Genomic DNA, 25,042 nt, shown 5'->3' with positions numbered 1-25,042 from the left:
TTGAAACATCCGTCCACAAAACTAGAAAATTTTACTAACTTTGCTCCTCCTTCTTCTTCCTTTTTTGAGATTGGCAAAAAAGAAGTGTACAAATTTTTATAACCCCCAAAAAACAACAAACCAAACAAAAAAACAATCCTCCTAAAACAAAGATTATTGTTAATGAAATGGAAACGTGCATATGAAGCTCAATACATGGAAAACATGAGTACTTACCAGGGATGGGTTCTTTAGATGTGGCTTCTGCTTCCAATACTTCATGTAGCAGAAGTTCAAGGACGTGTGGAAAGTAACTCAACTCTCGGCATGAACGGGCAAGGTCTAGAGCATTGACTCCCAAGCTTAAAAAAATAAAAATGGAACAGTCTTGAAAACTTACAGAGAAAAAGCTGATGTATGAATCCCAAAAATGAGAAAATTTGCATGGACATGAAGAATCAAATGAAAAATAATGTAAATAAAGGATGATGATGAATGGATATAAGTAGCTGGGGTTGTGATGGTGGTTGAGGTTAGGATGTTGATGATGATATTAATACAGAAAGGGCAGAATGAACATATGCAAATTACACATGAAATATGTTTCTAATTGCATGACTTACTTTCTTCTCAATAATTGCCGTAAGATATGATGAAGGTAGATTTGACTCTGTGGATGAAAAAAAAATAATTAAAAATAAAACATTAACTAATGATAAACATGATTACATATCAAATAACATCCAACGCTACAGCATTGTATTTACAATGTGTAAATAATCATGTAATGATTGGAGGATCCCCTTAGCTGTTGAACACAACACACAACTTACTACACAATTTTTTACACTATAATTGAATGAAATAAAAGATTAATCCGAGTTAACTTGATGATTAACAATCCTTTGTGGGAATAGTTGTTTATGGTTTGAGATAATCGGTAAAAAGTGGGAATTATGGGATACCGGTAAAAAGTGGGAATTATGGGATACCGGCTTCGGTAAAGGAGATACCACTCTAGCAGTAGCAGTGGAAATGTTATTAAAGTAAAATCACTGGACCATTCTTTTAAACCAAAAAAGATTTCTATCTTGGAATTAACTTAATTAATACTTACAGTTCTGTCAAGAGTGCAGAAAGGCATCTCAACGTGGGAGGGGGATGGAGAAGATAAACTATAGGAGACTACGTCACAAGCTGCACCTAGTATCACAGCATCTTCAAATAGCACCGCTGGAGATCAAGAAATCAAATTTCATAACTGATTCAACAACAATATTCCAATCCCCTTTGAACTGAATAAAAAAAATCATTGAAATGGGAATAGAATTTTAAATAACGCATATTTTTTAAAACATTTCAGGGAGGGAGAATCATCAAAGATCTAAATTAAAGATTGTAATAAATAAATAAAAATACAATATTAGATGAAAAACCAGTATGACAAAAGATTTTTGAAAATAATAACAAACATATATGAGTTATGCTGTAGTCATACCTAAAGGATAAATATCAACTCGGAAAGGGAGCATGATTTTACGTGACATGAAATTATGAGCTTTTCCCTCATCTCTGGGTCGCAGTGGAAGCCAGACCTGTGGGGGTGAAAAATTAAAGCAGGCTAAGTATAAAACAACTCATCTTGGAATTGTTATCAAAATGAAATATATATAACAAGGTAAAACCTTGTTCATTTACAATTGCAAATGTTCATACTTATTAATATCATTGCAGTCTTGATGGTCGCCAAAAAGAAAAAAGAAAACCCCAAAAAACAAAGCAAAACATAAAAAAACAAAAGCAAGCTCCTTTAATATAAACCAGGATATCAGAAGACCAAAAAATTCGTAGCATATAGAAGAGCTGGATCAATATAGAGTAGAAAGAAAAATCTTACAATATTAACAGAAAACATTCAAGCTTACCTTCATACCATGCGACCCACAGCCCAGCCACATGGCCTCCATGAGCTGTACCTTGCCCACATTGGCACGTGTAGTGGTCCATAAATTTTCCACCGATGTGGCCACGACTGATGGATTACAGAAAGGCACCTGCGAAGGGATACCAGATTATCTATTTGATGATCGACACTGATAATAATTGCAGGAATGAAGATTTGTAAATTAATTTAAACATGAGTGTGTTGTTAATTTGTACACCAAGGTGTCTCAAGAGACAAGACAGAGAATGAGTTAAAATCCTAAAAGAAAGAGGAAAGTGTTGTTTTAAAAGTTAAAAAACAAAAGATAACATTGTAAAAAGCAATCAGTTCAAGGGAACTAAAAACAATAGATTGATGATGGTAAAGAAGAAGAATGAGGAGGAGAAGGAGGAGGAGGAGAAGACGAAGAAGAAAAAGAAGAAGAAGAAGAAGAAGAAGAAGAAGAAGAAGAAGAAGAAGAAGAAGAAGAAGAAGAAGAAGAAGAAGAAGAAGAAGAAGAAGAAGAAGAAGAAGAAGAAGATGAGGAAGATGAAGATGAAGAAGAAGAAGATGACTCACAGCACGATGCTTGGGTCCCTCCTCTTTGATTTGAGGGCCTGATCTGTCTCGTTGAAACATAAGAAGCTTTCCAGAGACATTGACCAGTAATGACTCAGCCTCTTTAAGCCCTGGCTGAGGCTTCATTCCAACTGTACCAGTAAAGAAATTAATAAACATGAATGCATTACGATCGACAGAACCTGTTCTATACTACAATTCCTTTACTTCCATTTTTCAACAATAAAAATAGGGTACATTTAAATTGAAAGTACAAGAAAGATGATAAATTAATCGTGTTCAAAAACACATAAGCAATAGTTTAACCATAATAATGCACAAAAATATGGAATAACGGATAAAGAGAAGAGAAATTCAGATGAAATAATTTAAGGGTAAAATGCAATGGAGCAACAAATATATCAGACAGCAGTTAATGTTATCAGAGGATAATTTAATTCAAAACTAAATTAAACCAATATTTAAACTAGAATGAAAAATAATAATACTTTTTGTTTTGTACCTATATAATAAGAAATACTGAGGAAAGTATTTCACGTCAAAGACCATGGAAAAAAGAGTAGAAAAACTGAATATAAAATAAAATATATAACACATTGGTACATAGAATATATCGTTCTTAACTCAGATAAAATCAATTATGTGCAAACAAGGACAAAAGTACTGTCGTAGGAGGCATGTACTTTCTGTTTCAAGTCCATGTCACCATAATATCAATTTAAGCTGAATATCCTCTTTTGACATTCAAAAATGATTCAATGATTAAAAACACAAAAACAATCAATTGCTAAAAGAAAAGAAAAAAAACGTATTGGAAAAAAAAAAAAATTAAAATAACCTGGTTCTGAGGTAAGGGATGTGAGGGTGATTCCCGCCACACATAACGGATGAGGTATAAAGCTATTCAAAGATATCTCTTGAATTTTAGTGATAACAGCAGAGGGATCTGTGGATGAGACGAATGAAAACTTGTAGGTTATGAAAAAATATGAAAATTGACATTTAAAAACTGATAAATATTCAAATGTTTCAAATAAATATATTATTTTCATCTATCAGGGTTGTTGGAATACCAGTAAAGATAAAAATGTTCATTATAAAGACTCACATTATTTACAGAACCACCCTCTATTAAACAAAGATCAATAAAGATGTTAATTTCTCTTATTTTGAACACTAACCCTGAGCTGGATAGAGAAAACCACTACACAAATAAACACTAAACAAATAAAAATAACAGTGTACAATTTGTATAGTTTGGACCCTTTGAAACAGATAAGTACCACTTTGATTTAATGACTTTTCCATCGTTTTCCAATACATTACTTAAATGAAACAGGAGACCACCATACATTCAAAACAAAACATTGAAAGTAAATTTTGATGATACACAATCACGTGCATGCCAAAAATAGAATCTAATAATCATTTGAAAATAAGACTCTGAGAGAAATAATCAGAATTTGAGCTTAAAGATGACATATATCTTTAACAAAATAAGATTAATTAACTCATTTTTTAGAGAATATTTATCATAAATGTGTATATTTTTGATCAAGTCATAAAATAAACATATTTATGGTGAACATTCTCAAATGCTTTCAGCATTGCAAATAAGTGGGTTTATAAAATGCTAAATTGATTTTTTTAAAAATAATTTTGACACCTGAGGCGCTAAACATGAATCTTGCCTTCATCTTGAAAAAGAGTACGCGTTCCTGTGAGTTTTCCTTGGCCAGAACACAAATGAATTTTTAAAATCTATATAAATTTTCCAAAATCAATGGCCCTTTAGGTATATATTTTGCTTTATATACAACAGACATTTTCATGAAAAAGGAAGAAACTTACACGAAAAATTAATTTATATTCATTGACGTTAATCTGTTTATTTGGGTATACTAGATTATCTTATTGTTAATCATGTTTCTATTCAAATTAAACTATATTACATTAAATCCCTGAAAACTAGTTAAATCCAAACTCTTTCACAATTGATGACACTTACTAGGTTGAGTACTTTTCCTCTCCAAACTAAACATGGCAACATGGCTGTCTGCACAGAATACTATCAGGATGTCTCGGAATGTGTTGAGCAGTAAGACTTGAGACTGTATGCGACACATTTGTGAAAATGTATTGTCAAGCTTACACGTGCGAGGGTAACATCGTATCTGATTTGGAAGAGAGAAGGGGGGGGGGGGAGAATGATTAATGTCAAACCTTTGTATATTTCCACATATAACAATCAAAGTTTCATCTTCAGATATCAACAAAGTGTCTATTAAAGTAAGAATTAATTTTCAATTTGAAAAACTGCAGAAGTGAAAGAAAAAAGGTTAAATAAGTTATTTATTAATTTTTACCAACAAAAGAAAAGAGGGTAAAAAAAAAAAAAGAGAATAGAAAATGATTACTTATTAGCACAATAATTACCTTTCCTGCATTTCACATCATTATCATATTATATATATGTTAATATCAATTCAACTTAAATGTGATTAAAATATTATCAATGACAATGCTGAGAACCAGGACTAAAATCACACACCTCATCTCGCTGTGCTTGTATGTTGAAGCAGGCCAGACAGATAAAATCTTTCCACCAGGTAATTCCACCTGAAACCACCATGTCTCGCTCTTGAGTCTCATTACCAAACAGTTTCCATTTACGACTGAACAGGGCATAGTGAGCAAACCCTGTTTTACCAGCCACCGCTAAACACTGACCAGCTCTGTCTACTGCTGCATACTGAAAATGTGAGCAAAGTGTAAATTTAAACATACCATGGCTTTTTCAGCAATTAATAACTACACCATTTTTTAAATCTCTTGGTACCTGTGTCTCTGTGCTGCATACACAGCTGACAATGTGAGCAAAGTGTAAATTTAAATATACCTATCCTTTTCAGTAATTAACAAACAAGCCACTTCTTGAATCTCTTAGCACCTGTGTCTCTGTGCTGCATACTGAAAATGTGAGCAAAGTGTAAATTTAAATATACCATGGCTTTTTTTTTTTTTTTGTACTCCTTCAGTGCCATTCGGCCCATGGAGCTGGAGTTTATCTCGGTTTCTATAGTGTGAAATGGACAACAGCAAACTAATTGCTTGCAGTCCTTTGGGTAGGAAGCTAGTCTACCGCAAAGTACTTTCCACCAAATCTAACAATCTAACAGACTCAGTTACCCAGTCACTCCTGGGTGGATGGGGGGTCAGAAAAATCTCGACTGCACCTGGAGTCAATCTCAGTCCCTTTGCGTGTGAAGCGAGTGCTCTACCAACTGAGCTATCAGGACCCCCCTATGGCTTTTATAAGAACTAATAAATAAACCATTTTGTGAATCTCTTAGCACACAATGGTCATAAGGCCTTTACACAGACTTGCCAACCAACAACTATCATCAAAAGAATTTTTTTTTTCCTCCATATTTTGACCCAGAATAAAGCACATTTTCAAACAAAAATTCATATTTATTTTCATTTCAAGAAGCATAAATGCAATTGTTAATTTACCAATAAAAGTCCTGACTTAAGGGATGGTTCATATGAGTAAAGAGGAGCGGTACAAATTCACAACTAAAGACATTTGTTTTACAGAGTACATTATTCCTCTGCCCTTGTGTGTTTTAAAACACAAGAAAAACTTAAAATTAAAATATCAGACTTTTTGAAAATTTCACCATTTCATGCTTTTGTAAATTTTCTCATATTTTCGTACTTTGGACAAAATTGGTTATCAAAATTGGAAATGTCATAACGGTCGGCCAGCCTGTGGACACATTCCTCATAATTTTTTCACCTTTCAATCTTAGATCTACTACCATGAGTGCTGTCAAGCATCAGTCCCTTCTTTCTCCCTCACCTTTAAATCTGTTGTTCTCGTCTTCCTCCCATGTCTCTTTTCTTCTGTACTCCACAGCTAACTTTTAATCAATACTTAATTACAAGATTCAGATCCAAAATATGAAATATAAGATCCAAGTCCACTAGCCAATTATTAAAAAAAAAAAAAGGAAATATTGATTTTTTTTTTTTTAAATTACACCTATCCACCGATGCCATTGCCTAGGCATTCTAGGCATTCCCTGAAGGAATATAGAAAATCCATCAAACAAATTTCTGTTGTCAACATGAATTATCTAGGTTGTCCAAGTAAACAAAATGGGGTTTAATAATCTTGAAATATTGAAAGTATTGATCAAAGTATCCTTACTCGTATTGGCCAGTTGGAAGCTAGGTAGCTGTGAGAGATTGGAATGACCTGCCACTGTTTGTTGCCAATGTAGCCATGACTACTGCTGCAACTGCTGCTACTGCCGTGATGATGAGACGAGCTGGAACGAGCCATGGTGTCCCCTGTACTCATGTACAACTTGTCTTCACCTTGTAAAAATACGTGCTCATGGTTGCTCTGAAAAGGAGGGTTGACATTTACAATCTTTCCAATCCTTTATTCATTAAAAAATATGAGGCACTTTCATAATTTACCTTTCAATCTCCATACATTTCAAATTTAGAAACCGCCTTCATACATACTATCAATACATTCAAAATCAAATAAACACAGACTTTACACCCTTGCTCCATAAAGTAAGATTATAATATGCTCATCCCATTCATAAAAAAAGCCCTGTTATTCTATGATAGAATAAAGATAATCCAACAAACAAACGTTTGAGTCATCAGGAATCCTCATTAGTGTCCAAATGAGCAAATTTGGGGTTTATTTTCTAGCCCAAGGACAAAAACAAAGAAAAAACAAAATAAACACGAGTGCCTGAAGCAGGGCTTAATCCCAGAACTTCCTCTACAGGTTACAGTGTACTGCCAAACCATTAGGCTATTACTTATCAAGAGTGAGAAAAAATAAAAGGAAAACAAAAACATAACAAGCCATTTAAAAAAAATGAAAGTTCAACTCGAGTACTTAAAAAGAAACACTTTAATGAAGACAAGAAATTGTCCTCCTTGTGTTGCTTTTCAAAATATTGGGTAACATGCGTTAATCACGGAGTTGATTTAAAAAGTCTGATTAAAAACATTTCCAGCTTTTTCTTGGCGAGTGACTTATATTAACACTCACAATTCAGACCTCAACATTGTAAATAATATTTTTACACGTTAATGAACAAAAAAACCCCAAAAAAAACAAAGAGGAATCAAGGGCTATATGTCTCCCTCAGAAAAATTTGCACACTGGAACAAAAAATATATATTAATAAGGAATCAAGAACCAAACCTGTCTTTTCCAAAAATTAACAAAGGGAACCGTAGAGATTCACTATGACACAAGAGCCAAATCTTTCCTTTACAATAATTCAACAAACTCACTCACCATGCAAGGGTTGACAGTCAGGGCACTCTTTAAAAACTGGAATTGCATGAGTTCTGTGGAATCTGAAGGGATAGTGGGGCCGTTAGCGCCAGCATGGTGGCTTCCATTACATTCATCAACAAATGATTCTTCCAGATCAGATGAGGAGGTATTGCTGTTATTTTGTTTCATTCCCATGGTGACCATCCATAGATGATAGCCCTCCAATCCCCATTCCATGGAGTAGATGGGAGGTGGATACAATGCACTGCTGTCATCCGGACAACTAGGAGAAATGGATAATCCATTAATTGCTAATTCAAGTCTGTAAACTGCATCTCTAAATTTCAGATAAACAAAAATTTGACTCAAATTAGATAAGATTTAAATCAAAAGATACTCGTTTTAATATATTCAGAAAAATTGGTGGAGTGGGCACTAACATCAATAATGATGAGAAATAAAATGTATGGAGAAGTGCAAGGTGAAAACAGAGATTTAAAATATCACATGTCAGAGAGCTATCCAACCATACTGGGTTTGGTTCTCTGACACCATGACACTTTTATTCTGTCTTCATCTGGCACTTCTCCATACACTTTATTTCTCATAATTTCACTTTATAAACATCCCTAAATTATATTTTAAACATGTAAACCACAGGATCAGGTCAGCAAGGTTCTTAAGATTTATCCCAAATGTAATAATACATAATAATTTGTTTGTGTTTTTTTAAAAACTTGAATTTTTATATCGCGCAATATCCACTAAAAGTGCTCAAAGCACTTTACAAAGGTTGCATGGCCAACAGCAATACTTAACATGTAGGACGAGACATGATGCCTGTTAGGCAATATTACAATTTTTTCGGACAGAGACAATGCTGTTAACAGCCAGGTACTCATTTTACTCCTAAATTTGGTGAGACAATGTGAGTAAAGAGCCTTTTCCAAGGACTAAACTATGCCCAGAGCGGGGATCGAAATCAGGACCTTATGATCTGAAAACGAGTGTCGAACGACAAGACCACATAGCCCCACTGAAGCTTTCTCTGGAATAGGCACACCTTTTATCTTTTTTTATTTTAGATAAAATAGTATCATTAATTTCAGAATCAATGAAATATCTTTATTCTTTATAAAGGCCCATGACAGAGATATATAAAAATATATAGGGAAAAAAAGCAGAATATACAAGTATAACATAATAATAAACAGAAGCAACAACTCAAAGAATAGCCTTTCATTTTAATCACAAGAATAAAAATTTTGGAAACAAAGCCGTTAGCTATACCCTGCATACAAAATGCCTTACCTGTAATCTCCCCCTAACGTACACAATAGGAGTGATCCAAACATGCTCCATAAAGACAGTCCTCCATTCTTCCATGCCAGAGCTAGAACAGTACCATCTGGTGTCCACTTCATACTTGTAACAGATCCAGCTATTAAGCCGGCATCTACAAATAAGCAAAAGGAAATAATAAAAGTTTAAAGAACATTTAAATTGACATGCTCTCCAATCTTATTTCCATGACAATGTCAAAGAACTGAACAAATCGTTCTGTCAGATTTTGAATCCCCCTATTACCTACCTACTGGGTGGTGGACAGAGAGTACGAGGAGAAGAAGAAAAACTTCCACATGGGGTCAATTTTCAGGACAAAAACTTCATTACAAGAGGGAAACAAAAAACAAAAAAAAACACAAACACCCGTTTTTCTTATGTCTATGGTCACAAGAATTTTCCAGCCCATCCCATGAGTGGACGAAAAAAAAAAGGTGAATTTATGCATTGTCTTGAGCTTATCATTTTGTAGACCTTTACACTGCTATAAGATATTAAGTGAATGTGACAACATAAAAATAATGAATTCTGTTGAACATACTTTCTAAATCATGTCATGTACGTTTCTTTCAATATACCTGGAAATTCTTTACTTGAAATGACTAGTTTGTGTGACAATTCTAAAGCCCCAACTCCTTCATCTAGGTGATAGACCATTCCGTCACCACTGAAAAAAAAAAAGAGAAAATACACTGGTCATTTATTGGAATAAATTAAAACTAAACTATTAGTCCATTATTCATTTAGCATTTGATCAAATAAGAAAAGGAAATGAACAATTTAAAAAAGGCGATGTATTCCAAAGAGGTGGATTTGTACCAGTTTCTCATTTTTTTAAAAAGTTAACAAACATGACCTGAAATAACATGTCTTATGAAACAGTGGCACATAATCATCTCTATCCCTAGTTTTTTAAAATTCTTGGAAATAAAATTAACAAAATCCATATCCACGCTTTCGTATTAAAGCCATTCCTTGAAGTAGTTAACGAGTTGCACATTAAAATAATAATTATATGGAACTCAATTTCGACACAATAAAAAAATAATGGGGACAATTCACTTACCCTTGCAATCCGAAGACTATAAGTCGGTAACGATGATTGACAGCCACGCATGAGGCAGTGTTGATTTCCTGAGCCCAGACACCATGTGCACTCTGAAGAAAGATAAAAATAAGGACTACTTATTTGATAGCTGATTCCAAAGACTTATCAGAATAATTTCAGACGATGCATACAACCTGTATTAATGGTTTTGAGGAGCTCAAATATAAAAGAAAAGCAATCCTTCAGAGCTAAAAGGTCCATGTAGCTTGAGTTTATCCTGGTTTCTGTAGCACTTTAACACTTCTTACATATGATCACTACCCTTTGTATTGAACACTGGTATTTTGGAAGGAATTTTCCATCAGATCTAACAAACCCACCAACCAAATCACTACTGGATGGGCAGAAGGGTCAGAAAAATTGTCAACTCCACCAAGGACTGATACTAATCCCCTTGCTTGTGAGACAAGAATTCCTCCACATGCATTATAGGGAATTCTTAAAATTAAATTACTGAATTCATAATGTTTGAATAGAACAAAACAATGTTTTGTTTTTTTTTAATTACTAAAAAAATATTTTCAAAGAGACAGGAAGGAAAGGAAAACAAAGCAAAACAACTCATTAATTAACATAAAGCACAAGTACTGATCAAGCTTCTTCAACTTACTTCATTATATAAAACTGAATGGCATTCGTACTGATATTAAGTTTGTTTTGTTTTTTCCAAGTACCACGAAAAAAATTATATTTGTTGAAGTACTTTAGATTGTAGCAATTTCCTCAAATGAACCAAAATCCAGTTAACTTACTGATTTCTCCCCTCTACTGGAAGGAGGGATGACAAACAAAGCTCTCCCTGATGACAAAACCATACTATAGCCTCCAAGTGTTGGGCTGTACTCTAGTTCTGTCACATAACACTCACTGGCAGCCATTTTAACACCTGAATGGGCAATCAAGAAGTGATAAAAGTAACCAAAATTAATTTACACACGCATATCAATATTAAAACCAAATTGAAAAAAAAAATGATATGATAATAATATCCCATGAAGCATTCATCCCAAAGTGGAAGCAATAAATTAAAAAACTCCATCCCTGGACACCTCCTTTATGTTTATAACATTTTTAAAAACATTATCACTAATACATAAACTCAATAAATACAAAAGCATGCAATTTTCCATTATTCATTGATTTAAATTTGACTCGCTTAGTAACAACGTAACCAATCTAATGTTAGGAAAAATTTGATAATCATACCTCTGAATTGTTGGAGGTCTGTTGAAACTGGAATGTCATGTAAATGAATCGTAGCCTTCTCGTTTTTGTTCCCTGACCATCTCAATCGATTCAGACAGCCATCCACTGTTCCTACAACCAGTTCATCTCTAACAGACAAGAAGCTGATGAAACAAAAATCACATAATATATACCAGACTACCAAGTATACCTAAATCATAAAGTCACAAAGTAATGCACGAAAATAGTGTTCACTTCACAATTGTTAAGTCAGTAACTACACATCAGAAGAATAAAAATTAAATAAGATTTGATTTGGTCTATTTTTCTCAATTTCATGACAATGTCTATCACAAAACTTTCAGCCAGATCTCAAATTTTCAATTCAATCTACAAGAATCCTAAAATCCTGCTTAAATAATAGTAGTGAAAACACATTTTTAAAGCTATCATTTTACGTACCAGGATATTTGTGCATCCATTTTAACACAGCCAGCATAGGACAATTTGAGAGCAGGAATACTGTCACTGTCCAGGATTCCATTGATGTTGATTTTAGTAGGAACTGGGTTTCTGTACGAAATTTAATAGCTTGTTAGTACTTAAAATAAAACAAAAAACACTGCAAACTTTGCAAACAATCAAAATCGAATATTTATTACAAAGTGTTTCCAAAAGAAAAAAAGAACCCAACAAATGTGCAATGAAAAATTATTTGAAATTTTCGAACTTATAAAGCTGGACATGCCGAATGATGTATTCGATATTCAATAATAAATTTTATCAAATAAAATTGAATGCTGTTTATTTAATTTTGATAAATTGTATCTATGCATGAAAGATATACAAAGCATTTACAGGTTTTTGGAACCTATGAGCTCTTAAATGATACGATACGATACAATATTTAAGTTTAATGGATAAGACTATGTTTAATTTTGACAGATACAGGATTTTAGCACTGACATCCAACAAAAACTGACTTATGTTTATGTGTTCATTGCTTATATGATTTTTGATAATATTATTTGCGTCAGTATGAGTCAAGAATTCTCTATACTTGTATTTTACACTATTAATGGAAATTTGCGCCATTCTTTTGATTAAAATGAGCTTCTCATGGTCATGCGCATCTCGTTATGAAATATTCATAATGAGATTTTAAGAATGTTATGTATATTTATGCTGTCTATATATAAGATAAACTAATTGTGTGAATCATAATGATGACATGTCACTATTATACTGAGTTATGGGGAGATAACAACTGAGAATATCAATATAAGTAGTATAAATTTATTTAAATCAGATACATCTATTGCTTTTGACTATTCTGTCATGACTGATGAAATCCTTGCTAAATTTTTAAAAATTAAATTGACATATAAAGAGGAATTAAATTGCATGTATTTATGAGAAAATTGTGACATGCTTTTGCATGTCCAGCTACAGGCACAAGCTCAAATGTGATATTTAACCCTTGTACAATAATCAATCCTCATATCTCATCATATAATGATGAGATCCATTATCATACTCTTATAAATTATTTAAATTTTACTTTTACAACCATTAGATCAATCATTACAGCTCATAAAGAGAATTATTCACATAACCAAGCTTCATCATTTCGATGACAATAAGACTCATGACTTGAGTCTTTGAATAAGTTTAATCCACATAGTTTATGAAATAATAATTATCTCACATAAAGAAATCATTTGAAAGAATGTTACATTTTAAAATTATGAATAAAGCAAAGAATCATTTTTTGAGGACTTGTTCTTCCCCAGTATACCTTCCTTCTTGCATAACATATAGACAATGGTGATTGGGCACATCAGAATCAACTTCAACCTTAATAAATGCAACACAGTCATCAGTCTGAAATCACAAATCAGATATCAAAATTAAGATAATTACATAAAATCTGATAAATAATTTTATAAAGCAAAATAAAACATTCTCATGATTGACTTATGGCCTGCAAAGAAGATATTTTGAAGACTAAAATGAATAAATATTTTCAGTTGAAAAGACACAGTAACAAGTTACGGATGTTAATATAACCACATTCTCATAATCACAGAAGGAAAATTTCCATCAAAGTTTATTTTTCATAAAGTTATGGATGAAGCAAACAGCTTTGTTAACATCTGGCATTACAAAAAGGTCTGAATTCAAAATAACCTTCTTCAAAATAACATTAATGACTTTCAATACATACTATATATGATTCATTAAACCCTACACTTGGCAGGCATGTTTTGACCATGATGTGTCTTTTGGGAATACCCACCATAACGGCTAAAAGAGATGAATCTGGTTTCCATTCTCCTTTGACAAGAGAGCCAATCTCTGAACTAACTTTTGAAGGCAAAACTAGAGTCACTATCTGCACACATGGCTGTGAGGAAAGGAAAAAAAGAAATCAATAAACAATAGATATAGACAGGTCAGAATTAGTATGTTTGTGGTGAATTAATCTCTGAGAATAAAACTCATAAAAATAAGTAACATGAAAAAATGGTTCTGCGACTTTAATGATGTCACATGGTGAATTTAAATATTTTGACTTCTGCTTAAAATTTTTGATAACCGGTGACTGTCATCCATCCTCTCAGGAAGAAGAATTTACATAAATACAGTTGTCAATAAGAAATGATAACATCAAAACTAAAGGTTCAATTATTATTTACAAACTTTGGTTTGTTTTAGTTTAAAAGGTATGTTTTACATATTTGAAGGAGTTACAAGTAAAATGAGACATGAACATCATAGTTACAGCTGCTGCCAATTTTCTGGATAAATATTAGCCACTGCATTTAGATTTCATAAGACAATGATTTTATTCACACTAACCTTAAAAAAGTAAGTTCCTAAAAAAACATTATAACAAAGGGCATCGAGAGTTGAACTTCTCACCCCTATATCTAATTCCAAGTGGCAATAGACAATTAGTAATTAGACTCACTCTGACCATTTCAAAAACAAGGTAAACTTATCAGATCACATTGTGCATTAAGTGTGTTCTGAAAAGGTCATACAAACACACTAATTTGCATAGTGTTATTAAATGTCTCGTTCTACATGTTACGAGTTGCTGTTGGTCAGGGACCCCTTGAAAAGCACTGTGAGCACATTTAGTGGATATTGCGCTTTATAAATGCTCTAGTTTAAATTCCTCTGAGCTTTTTGTATGAAAATAATAAATAAATATCTCCGCATTTGGCTGTTAAAGGATATATTTTAAACGTGACAATAAGTTAAGACTTAACTTTTGAAATTCATCTAGGATTATCAAGTTAGGAATACATTTTCGGAGAAAGCAGATGCATCTTTAAATTTAAAGTGATTTTAAAGGTAGGATTTAAGGGGTTTGTTTTTTTTTATGATCGATATAGATCGATGGAAAATGTTGGCTATATTGAGTGACTAACAGACCTGCCAACTTCTCAAAATGTCAAATAGAGAATTTTAAATTAGTCAAAATTGAGCATGCCACAATGACTATTAATGACAAATTCAACGGGAAAATAAAAGAAAATAATAACTTACAGTCCATTTTGTAGAGTATGAGTTGTTTTCTTTATGTTCTAATTATTTTTTTTCACTTTAGTCATTCTCTTACTAGATGATGTCATCATGTCATTGCTATTACTATTACCAGATCCAAGTCGAACGAATACTTGGAAATGAGGTGTGCAGTGAAAATAGTCTACCAAGCTGTTATCACTGTGCGGTGAAAATAGTAAAGGAGGCTATTATCACCGTATGTATCAGCCAATCAGAAGCACTGTCATCCGCCGAGTCCCAACTACTACAACTATCTCAAGCACTACTACCCACTGAGATTTTTTAATAAATGCAATTTTACGTCCAACTGTCATGGGTTCCGTTAGCTCAATGGGCTGCACATTCGCTCGTCATTACACAGTCTGTGGCTCAACTCCCTGTCATGACTTTTTTTGTTTTTGTTTTCCAGATTTTAGGTATTTGTTATCTTGTTTATTTGGTTGGGCAATCATTATTTTTTTACGTTTGCCTAAACTTTTTTTGTTTGTTGTTATATTTGAAAGACAAAACACATTTTTTCTTTAGCTGACCTTATTTATTTAATCATTGGGATGAAAGCTGGATTGTATTACTTTGTGGAAGTTATTTTTTCTTCTTTCTTTCATAAAGCAGCTATGAATGTCAACAATGGTGACAACATTAAAATGTCTATCTTCATTTTTCAGCCATAATTTCTAGCTTTAAAAACCCTGTGATGTAGGATAAAGCAGATTAAAAATTCGTCGTCTTTTATAATTACGTTTTTTTAATTTCACTCATTATATAAAAAATTGGTTAAAACCTGCAATATAACTAATGAAATAAAATCTGTATTTAAAGACACCCATTGATTATCTACAACACTAACACAGCATGTTAAAAAAAATAGCCTACCAAAATATTAACATTATCACTGTACGGTGACAATCATCTTCCAAGATATCACCGTACAATGAAAACAGCCTACCACACTTTTGTACCATACAGTGAAACTAGTCTACCAAGCTATTTTCACTCTATAGTGGACATAGAAACTTCCATATATCATAAAGTATATATGATATATGCTTTAAAAAAAAAAAAATAATAAAACTAAAACCCTGTGAAGAAGCTCTTGTTGTACCTGTGTAACTGTAACGAAACGGGAAAATCTATCTGAATCTGTAATCGGGAGTTAGTGAGTTTATTAGGGAACATAACAGAACAGGAATTTACCGATCAAATCGAAAGGATTGGCAGAGCTGCTAATAACATTAATAAATAATGTGGCACTTCATTCATTCTGACTCTGCTGAGTGATGAGTGTTGGCGTTGGGCAAGTAGTAAGAGTAAGATACCAGTACCAGTGTATGAGTGTGAAGGCAAGTGTAGCTAGTTAGCCTCCTCTCGAGGTCTCAATAATCAAAAGCATTACTTAATACATGTGCTAAATTCTAATGGCCGTATTCAATACTAAATGTTTCCCGATTCAATGTAAAGAAACTGCGTCCGATCTATTTTGTTGTTGTTACCTTGGAATACCAAATTGTGATGGAGTTTTCTGCTACGATGGCAAAGAGCATTCGATCACAACTACTGACAATATGCTTGGCCTGACTGACACACCCATTTGTGCCTTTTAGTCTCTTTGGCCAACCAATAGGAAAATACATTGTGTTTTCCTTTCTGACTTTTAAAAATCGTATTTATATTGAGATAATTGCCACAAGTACACAGAAGGTGGCCATCTTGTTTATCAATTAAACTCTCGAGATAAAACACTAAATTCCATTGGATTAACTATATTTAGCAGCCCAATTATGTTAAAGATAAGATTCGTTGTTTTTCTCTAGATTACCCGGAAGTGACAAACTTTATGGTTCGAAAGGAGCTTGGAAACAAATGTAAACAAAGCCTTAAAACGATGTAAATTGACAATAATACGTCATTAAAATTATGAATTATTGACTTTATATATTTTAACTATTCATTTATTGGCTTAATAATTCAAATAAAAGAACTTTCTTATCTTGTTTGTAATTAGTTTGGAATTCAATCCCATACGAATTTTCAAGAGGAATAACTGTTTCTTAGCAACTGAACACACCGGGAAAACGCTTGAGCGTCCTCACTTCTCTTTTATGAAAATTAGCAAATAATTCAAGTGTTCCAGCCCAGATTGCAATTTGAAGGTTAGTTTTATTTGGTTCTTACCACCAAGCGTAATTCGTTGATTGTGTAAAAAATGCTATTTAAGTTTTTATTGATGTTATTTTCTTCCTATTGTCACTCAATTTCTAGTGATGAAAAAGTAAATTGTTCATTCATTATGAGTATGAGCAAACTTGTGCTTTTTTTCACAATTTATTTGTGTTTAGCATAACTATTCACTATATTATTATATTTTTACTTCATCTTTTATCTTTAATTTTCAACCAAGCTGAAATTCAATACAAACGATTATAGAGACCAGTCGTTGCATCAGTATCAGGGTCTATTTTTTATTTTTGTTCCTTTTACAAACATTGTTAAAATGTTTTATAATGATATAATGCTCTTCATATACTCATAGCCTAATTTGAAGACTAGATCAGTGATTGAAATTAAGTTTGTTACTCAATATTAAATTAAGAATTTTTCTTTTGTCTACCTTTCCAAGCATTCTACTGTCAAGTAAATCTTGTTGATTGTTGTTTGTTTGTTTTTTTTCTTATCACTTCACATGCATCACATTCAGTATTGTTTCATATTTGAGTGTTATTAACTACGACTTAGAAAAATACAATTTAAATATAATCAATCCGTAAAAAAATTGATGTCTTGTTGTTTTGTTTTGTTTTTATGTTGTTTGTTTTTTTTTTTACACATTTTGATTTACCTGTTTCACTCACTCATTTATATCACTGGAACCTATGCACTCTAAACGTTCTCTTATACCAGACCGCCAACAATGACTGACAGAGAAGTAGCAAGAGATAAGGCCGCAAGGCTTTTGAAAAAACAAGGGTCTGTATCGTCCATGACGAGCAGTGAGTTGAACAGGCATGATCGAAGTCACAAAGTTGGGTATGTTTTTGCTTTTGTGTAGATTTTCTTTTTCAGTATTTTGAAACTTATTTTGTTAGTTTGTCATTGTTTTATGTTTGTCTTCCTGACGTGTGTTTGTGTTTGTGCATGCGCTGATGCTTAATAAAGGAGAGAAAATGTTTCTTTATTATTTGATATTTTACTAGATTATCATTCCAGACATAATAAGCCCCCCCCCCCCCCCTTCCGCCATTGACTTACCTCTTAAATAACATATATTTTACCTGGGTTTGCCAATTCTATGCCGGGACTGATTTAACTATTGATTATCACCAGACCAGGTGGAAACAAGAATATATCAACAAAAGTTCAAGCCATTTAACCTATAAAAATCAGATATTCATATATGCGCATATCAACGTGCAAAAGTTAATGGTGTTTTTATTCATTGCCTGTACTGTGTCACATGAATCAAGCTGATTCTTACAAATGATTACTGTTATTTTTTTTATTAGTCTGAATGCTAGCAAGAAGTTTCTTTGCTTTCTGTTTCCTCAAATCGTATTATGGGAATATTATGGATAATTCAGTTGTAGATTTGTTTTTCATCTGTCCCTAGGTCTGTAAGTTCTGTATCATTTATGGATGAGCCAGGTCACGATGATCATTATCATGCCCCTGTCAAATTTGAGAATACTTATCAACTTGAACCTAACAAAAGATTTCCATATGCTCATGTACGGAGCATCATCAAAGAATCAATGGAGAACTTGTTATCGGAAGAACAGTACAGACCAGAATTTTGTAGAGACATGACCAAAACACTTTCTGACGTAAGTTATTACATTTGTTAGTCAGGAGATCCACTTTATTGGATCTGAAAAAAAAATAGTAGGAAATAAAGTGAGAGAATGTGACTCATATAAAAAGGGGACAATGCAAAGCAAATAATGTGTCAGCCTTTGGTGTTCCTCGGGTTATACACAAAACACACAAAGTAAAAAAAAAATTACATATTGAAGTCAAATTATGATGGAAAAAATAGAGGGTAGGGGATGGAAGGGGAGACAGAGAAACGTAAATTTATTATTTTTCTTTCTCTCGTCATACTCTATGTATTTTGTACTTAACCTGGGAAGACTAAAGGCCAAAACGTTCTTTGTTTTTGTATTGTCTCCATTTATATGAGTAACATTCATTCACTTTATTTTTCTCTCCATCTCAGTAGCTCATTTACCATCTCTAGTTTTTGGAAATAAAGACTCTTTATATAAGCAAAAAATATATTTGTGAATTTAGCCAAAATAAATCTCTTGACTTTAGATCCTTTAACTGTGCTATATAAAAACGTTGTGTTTTTTTTTGTTTGGTGGGGGGGGGGGGGGGGTAGGATTTTTTGTTCTTGTATCAAAAACGGTTTAATTTTTTAAGCAGATATCTTAATTTATATGTTATTAAAGAATTTGTGTTAATTTAGTTAAATACTGTGATTTAAGTAATTATTAAAATTCAAAGAGAAAAAGATAACATTATTAATACAACGCCTACCCATTATAAATATGAGCTTTCCAATGAAGTCATTTAGGTGCCAGTACAACTGTTCGATCAAAATAACACTGCTTTATTAACCTAGTGAAGTTAACATATATTTCTGATAGGAAGAAAATTATCAAGGCTCCAAACATAATTTAAAAATAAATGAATAATAATAATAATAATAAATAATGAATTTATATAGCACCTAAATATCCACGTTTATCATGCTCTGCAGCGCTTTATATAGTAAAAAATCTTTTAAAAACAAAACAAAACAAAACAAAACAAAAAAAACAAAATCACAACACTACATAATAAGCATGAACACAGAAACAAAATCTAAGCAACATCTATTTCATAAAAAAATAAACCGCACGGAACAACTCCGTTTTCAGACATTTCCTGAAAGATGATCAATTTTCACAGGACTTTGTCTGAGGACTGAGTGCGTTCCATTGACATAGAGCAATGGATGAAAAGGCTTTTTACCAAAAGTGGATTTTGAGGTGGTAACCTTTAGAAGTTAGGACTGAGATGATCTTAAATTTTGAGTGGGTTCATATTTTTTAATCAGTTCCTGCAAATATTCAGGTGCCAATCCATCAAGACATCTAAAAACATAGCACAATATCTTAAATTCTATCCTAAACTTCACAGGAAGCCAGTGCAATTCCTGGAGAATTTATGTTGTGTTGTGAGTCCATGACAGCACCACCGCACCAAAGCGACACAGTGAATTAAGTTACATTGTGATTCTTTATAGCTGTAGTTTACATGTTGTAAAACTTTGTATTCAACTTTAAAACTTTTCAACTTTGTTTGAAAGAAAGAATACTGGTAATTAACAATGTTGGTATTCTTGCATTGGGAAACATTAAATGAATTGACATTTTTTGTAACATACTGCCCGATTGAAGGAGTACTGTAATTGTAGTACAAATGTCACATTGTAGGTAGGTTGATAGGATGAAGCCACGTTTCCTCCCCCCCCCTCTCTCTCTCTCTCTCTCTCTCTCTCTCTCTCTCTCTCTCTCTCTCTCTCTCTCTCTCTCTCTCTTCAACCACAAAAACAAAAGACAAGGCAATTATCCCTTCATGACCATATATTATACTGAAATTAATGCATTTCTTCTTGTTGGAGTTAACACGTCCACATGTGAAAAACATTGGAATCAGAGCTGATACATTGCAAAAAATGACTTAATTATAATTTTGATCTGACTCTCCGCCCAAGTGGACTATGTTGTGTTTTTTTTTAAATCTGAATAAATATATCTATTTAAACACTCTGACTTGAATTGTGCTTTTATTATAAACATTGACAGGGTTTTAAATTAACCGATTTTGATTTAGGTGGTCCTCATTAAAATCATGTAGCTTTGTTATGTATTTAACGAAAAACAATGGATTATTAAATGGATATTAGAGGCTTGTTTTAATACAAAAAAATTGGTTGTACACGAGCATTGGATTATGTAAAGTGTGTTATCACAAAATAGGTTATCAAAGCACTGTATTATACAGCACTAAATAAATGCCCAAATAATTATTGATGGAGGGTCTGTACTGACACAATTTTTAGTGCAAATTTGTTGGAATTATTTTCTGCTTCTTCTCCTTTCCTTTCCACCCAGCAGCTAATGGATAGCTGGGATTTGCTTCGCTGGTTGACACGAATGCACATGTTATATTATTTATCAAAGCTATGTTTCTTTCATTAATTTTCATGCAGCATTAGTAATAAGTTTATTTATAGTAATAATATACTGTAAATGAAAGTAATAACAGTAATCAAAACTTTATATCTAATTTCCCTTTCTCTCTTTGCAGACAATCAAGGCCAGAGTGAAATCTCTCATGATTCCTCGATACAAAATCATTTGTCTGGTACAAATTGGGGAACTAAAAGCACAAGGCATGCGTGTTGGTAGCAGATGTTTATGGGATGAAGCTAATGATACCTTCTCTTCACACGAGTTCAGAAACAAATCTATATACGCAGTTGCATCTGTTTATGGAGTTTACTATGAATGAGTTTTTGAATAAGAATTGTTGACTGTTTGCTCTTTCATTACTTCAAGCATTGTACTTACTAAATATTCGTTGCAATTTTTGCAAAATGTAAAAAAAAAAATGTATTTGTCATTTTCCATTTTTTTTCTTTTCTTTTCTTTTCTAAATTATAATTCTTCACATGTCACGTGATTTACTGAAATATAAATTTTAACATAGAATTTATTTCATCTTTAAATCTTACTCCTTGACTTTTTATTCTACACGAATCTTTTCTTTTTTACTGAGATATGCATTAAATTCTTAGATATTACAAATTGTAATACGTTTTTGATCACTGAGCTGTGGTAATATTTCTAGCAAAACCTAAGGACACCTATTCAGTATTTTTCTATAGTGATGTCTTCCTTTATCATTTTGCTCTATTAAGCAATTCTTCACATTTCATTTAAAAGTGTATTTATTATGTCTCAATTTCCTTTTAAACAAGGTAAAAAAGGCTTTAAGAATAAATCAATATCATCCATCCTACATATTTTCAAGAAACCGTTTGTATTTTTATAATAAATTATTTCCATACCTATTAGCTAAAACAACTTAGATATGTTTTCATAAGAAAATCACAATTTGATTAAGTTTGCTTTTAAAGGTGCAATAAGGGAAGTAATTTCTAAAGTTTTCTTTCTTTTCTATTCCTTTTTTTTTATTTTTTTTTTACAATTTTGTTGTCAAGTAAGTTCGTCAGAGGAATGTAAAATCTGATGGATTTATCCACTGATGAAGTTATTTTTGTTCACTTTTCGGCCTTTGACTTTGACTGTAACCGTCACTTGTTTTGCTCCTTTTAATATCATGACAATTTTCATTTTTCATATCATTTTCATGCCATGTCATTGTATTAAACATAATGATATACTAGTCGCATAAATGCTATTTGCCATTGAATCTTGATGCTTGTGAATCAAAATGCTAGTTTGCAATATAAATAATGCTTTACTATTCATAGGAACTTCACTTTATTAGACAGCACTCTAGTGTTCATAGCAATAACTAGTTGCTTTCATGATAAACCGGTAAAGAGCGCGATTAAAACTATTTAATTGGTTAGTCACAACTTTTTTGTTTTTCATCTAATAAAAGTAGACTAGTATTTTTAGTTTAGAGTGTGTGGTGTGACCTCTCTTCTAAAATCATTTAAAGTTTCCAAACAATATGAGATAATATTAGGTCTTTGTTTTTTTTTGTGACTGAAATCATAATAATATGTGACTTTCTGCATCTAACTGATATTCTGTCCATCTTAAACCAGACGCTAAAAATGAAATTTATCCAGTTAACTTCCGTACTCTGGAATTACACATATTTTAAAAATTGGCCAGAAAACTCGTCCTTCAAATACCAATCCATTTAAATGATATTCATCTTGGCAAAAACTCTCAAACTCTCTTTGAGAGTTTTTGCCAAGATGAGTGTCATATAAATGGATTGATATTTGAAGGACAAGTTTTCTGGCCAAATTTTTTAATGCATGTCTTTCCAGTTAACTGGTTAAAATCAAATGATTAGAATCATGAATTGTGAACTTTTTACAGTTAAAGAAATTATATTTATTCTAACCAAGAGAAGACCATTACATGATCCAATTTTTAAAAAAAATAATTAAACTGTAAATGAATTTTTTTAGCGTCTTGTCCACAATGAAATAATATCAGATTGAGAAGATAAGTCACAAATGTGTTCATAAGACATTTTCTGTGATACGTGCTTGGTAGGGTATTTGTACTGGTACTCTTTAAAAAGAGAATGAATGAAGGCGTTTTTATAAAGATTTACAATATTTTAAACTTTTATTTTTGATGTAATATTGTGTAAACATCACGTTTGAATTAACCTCTCTTGCTGCTGTGACAAAAGTTTGTTGGATATTATCAATGTAAAAAAAAGTATTCAAAGTTGAAAATTGTTACCAAGCTGCTTTGACATGTTTCCCTTCTTTTTTTAAAAATATGATGTTGTTTTCAAACAAACAAAAAAGATGTATTCAGGAACAGTCTAAAAACAATTTATGAAGCTGTTTGGGGATTCCGTGAAGCAGACTTTCCAAAATCATTTTTGAATCAATGTCATCATGCAATGATGAGTAGAGAAATACACTGCAATTACTATAGTCCGATAAACAGTGAGGCAAAAAGCAATTATTTCTTCAACTATTATTAACAAGTAAGCTTTTTATCGCAGCATTGTTTATGTGCTCTACACTGTTGCTTTTCTATTTTGATTTTCACATGGCGCCAATGTGGCAGCACAAAAAGTTCAGGATAACCGTGCATTTGAGGTACAAACATGAATAAATTTTCATTTAAAATGGCAATGAAGACAAGCACTCTCTTTCACAAATCCTCAAAGGTTTATATACGAAATTCTGGGTAACTTATTAAAATGTCAGAAACAGGGTTTTGAAAGAGATGGATATCATTTATATGAATAACTGTATAGGATTTATTAACATATGATGGGCGGATGAGTGTTTGCTTTCACAATTCATTTTATCTATGTAGAAAAAGGGTATCATACTGAATTACTATTGATATTTTCAACATTGACCTCACTGTGAAGATGATATTTGATTTCATGTAGTTAATTGCCAATTGATAATTTTTTAAAATATAGATAGAATATGGTTAAGTCACTCTCCTGTTTGTTGTTCTCTATTTTCCAGCGTAGAGGTGAGCTGTCTTTACTAAATGCGATCCTTCTGGCAATATGTGACCCATCATCTTAAAACGGTATTATTATGTTGGAGTGAGCTAGATGCTGAATGGTGAATTTTTAGTCAAAATAATTGGAATTATGAAGTTGGCAGCTTTTCACACTTTTAGATACTATATCCAATCTATTTCCTCATGATGAGGAATGAAACAGATTAGATTATCTCAACTCTCACGATTTTATTTATAAATTAAATCATTCCGACATAATAGCCTATAGCCCTGTGAGGCATTGGATCACATATCAGCATAAGATTGTGTTATGATTGTAGCCATTTGTTATTGTTCTGTCTGCCATAACTGGTGAGCATTTGACTACACCACATACTATCTATATAAACTCCTTTGCTCTATGATTTTGATTTTGTACAAATAACTTAATATTTTTTCCCCATTGATTTTTATACATTTTTTTGCTAATTGATGTACATGGTGTATTACACCTACCAGTTTGTTATTGTTTCCTAATGATTTTTATTTTTGGGAGTGGTTAATACACAGTAAGTACTAATATTACTTCTTAACTGGGACCCTGAACGTTCTTGTGCTATTTCATCAACGTACACCGACATGTGCTATTTCAGCAACCTTTATATTCGAATACTTCTTCCTTGCTATATAATATATTGTTCCAAAAGAGTTCTGAATTATTGTTTTGTGGTTATTACAAAGTCTACCATACCACATATAATAGTCCTTGTGTTACTTTATTTTTATGAAAACTA

General features: G+C 32.3%; 2 protein-coding genes across 2 annotated transcripts in view; one reads left to right on the top strand and one right to left on the bottom strand.

Moving 5' to 3' along the window:
* Nucleotides 1-16,746, bottom strand: part of LOC144967669 (guanine nucleotide exchange factor subunit RIC1-like) — a 32,657-nt gene extending 15,911 nt beyond the window's left edge. Inside the window, exons 1-20 of the mRNA XM_078905199.1 lie at nucleotides 16,506-16,746; nucleotides 13,739-13,846; nucleotides 13,238-13,323; nucleotides 11,902-12,012; nucleotides 11,461-11,603; nucleotides 11,007-11,140; nucleotides 10,213-10,304; nucleotides 9,725-9,813; nucleotides 9,114-9,258; nucleotides 7,821-8,085; nucleotides 6,699-6,896; nucleotides 5,034-5,234; nucleotides 4,491-4,656; nucleotides 3,321-3,428; nucleotides 2,483-2,613; nucleotides 1,905-2,033; nucleotides 1,478-1,574; nucleotides 1,097-1,212; nucleotides 603-649; nucleotides 217-341 (exon numbers count right to left, since the gene is read on the bottom strand). Coding sequence (XP_078761325.1) covers nucleotides 217-341; nucleotides 603-649; nucleotides 1,097-1,212; nucleotides 1,478-1,574; nucleotides 1,905-2,033; nucleotides 2,483-2,613; nucleotides 3,321-3,428; nucleotides 4,491-4,656; nucleotides 5,034-5,234; nucleotides 6,699-6,896; nucleotides 7,821-8,085; nucleotides 9,114-9,258; nucleotides 9,725-9,813; nucleotides 10,213-10,304; nucleotides 11,007-11,140; nucleotides 11,461-11,603; nucleotides 11,902-12,012; nucleotides 13,238-13,323; nucleotides 13,739-13,846; nucleotides 16,506-16,646 — 2,632 coding nt within the window. The 5' untranslated portion in view covers nucleotides 16,647-16,746. The remainder of the gene's footprint in view (nucleotides 1-216; nucleotides 342-602; nucleotides 650-1,096; nucleotides 1,213-1,477; nucleotides 1,575-1,904; nucleotides 2,034-2,482; nucleotides 2,614-3,320; nucleotides 3,429-4,490; nucleotides 4,657-5,033; nucleotides 5,235-6,698; nucleotides 6,897-7,820; nucleotides 8,086-9,113; nucleotides 9,259-9,724; nucleotides 9,814-10,212; nucleotides 10,305-11,006; nucleotides 11,141-11,460; nucleotides 11,604-11,901; nucleotides 12,013-13,237; nucleotides 13,324-13,738; nucleotides 13,847-16,505) is intronic.
* Nucleotides 16,747-17,071: 325 nt separating this feature from the next.
* The window catches only part of LOC144967660 (dynein light chain Tctex-type 5-B-like), an 8,083-nt gene continuing 112 nt past the window's right edge, over nucleotides 17,072-25,042 (top strand). Inside the window, exons 1-4 of the mRNA XM_078905190.1 lie at nucleotides 17,072-17,165; nucleotides 17,914-18,039; nucleotides 18,620-18,833; nucleotides 21,367-25,042. The exon at nucleotides 21,367-25,042 is cut by the window's right edge and continues 112 nt beyond it. Of these exons, the coding sequence (XP_078761316.1) occupies nucleotides 17,924-18,039; nucleotides 18,620-18,833; nucleotides 21,367-21,570 (534 nt within the window). The 5' untranslated portion in view covers nucleotides 17,072-17,165; nucleotides 17,914-17,923 and the 3' untranslated portion in view covers nucleotides 21,571-25,042. The remainder of the gene's footprint in view (nucleotides 17,166-17,913; nucleotides 18,040-18,619; nucleotides 18,834-21,366) is intronic.

This window comes from Berghia stephanieae, chromosome 1 (genome assembly GCF_034508935.2).
Source record: "Berghia stephanieae isolate SIO BIC M18660-M18661 chromosome 1, UCSD_Bste_1.3, whole genome shotgun sequence".
Lineage (NCBI taxonomy): Eukaryota > Metazoa > Mollusca > Gastropoda > Nudibranchia > Aeolidiidae > Berghia > Berghia stephanieae.
This window is presented reverse-complemented; position numbering and strand designations above follow the sequence as displayed.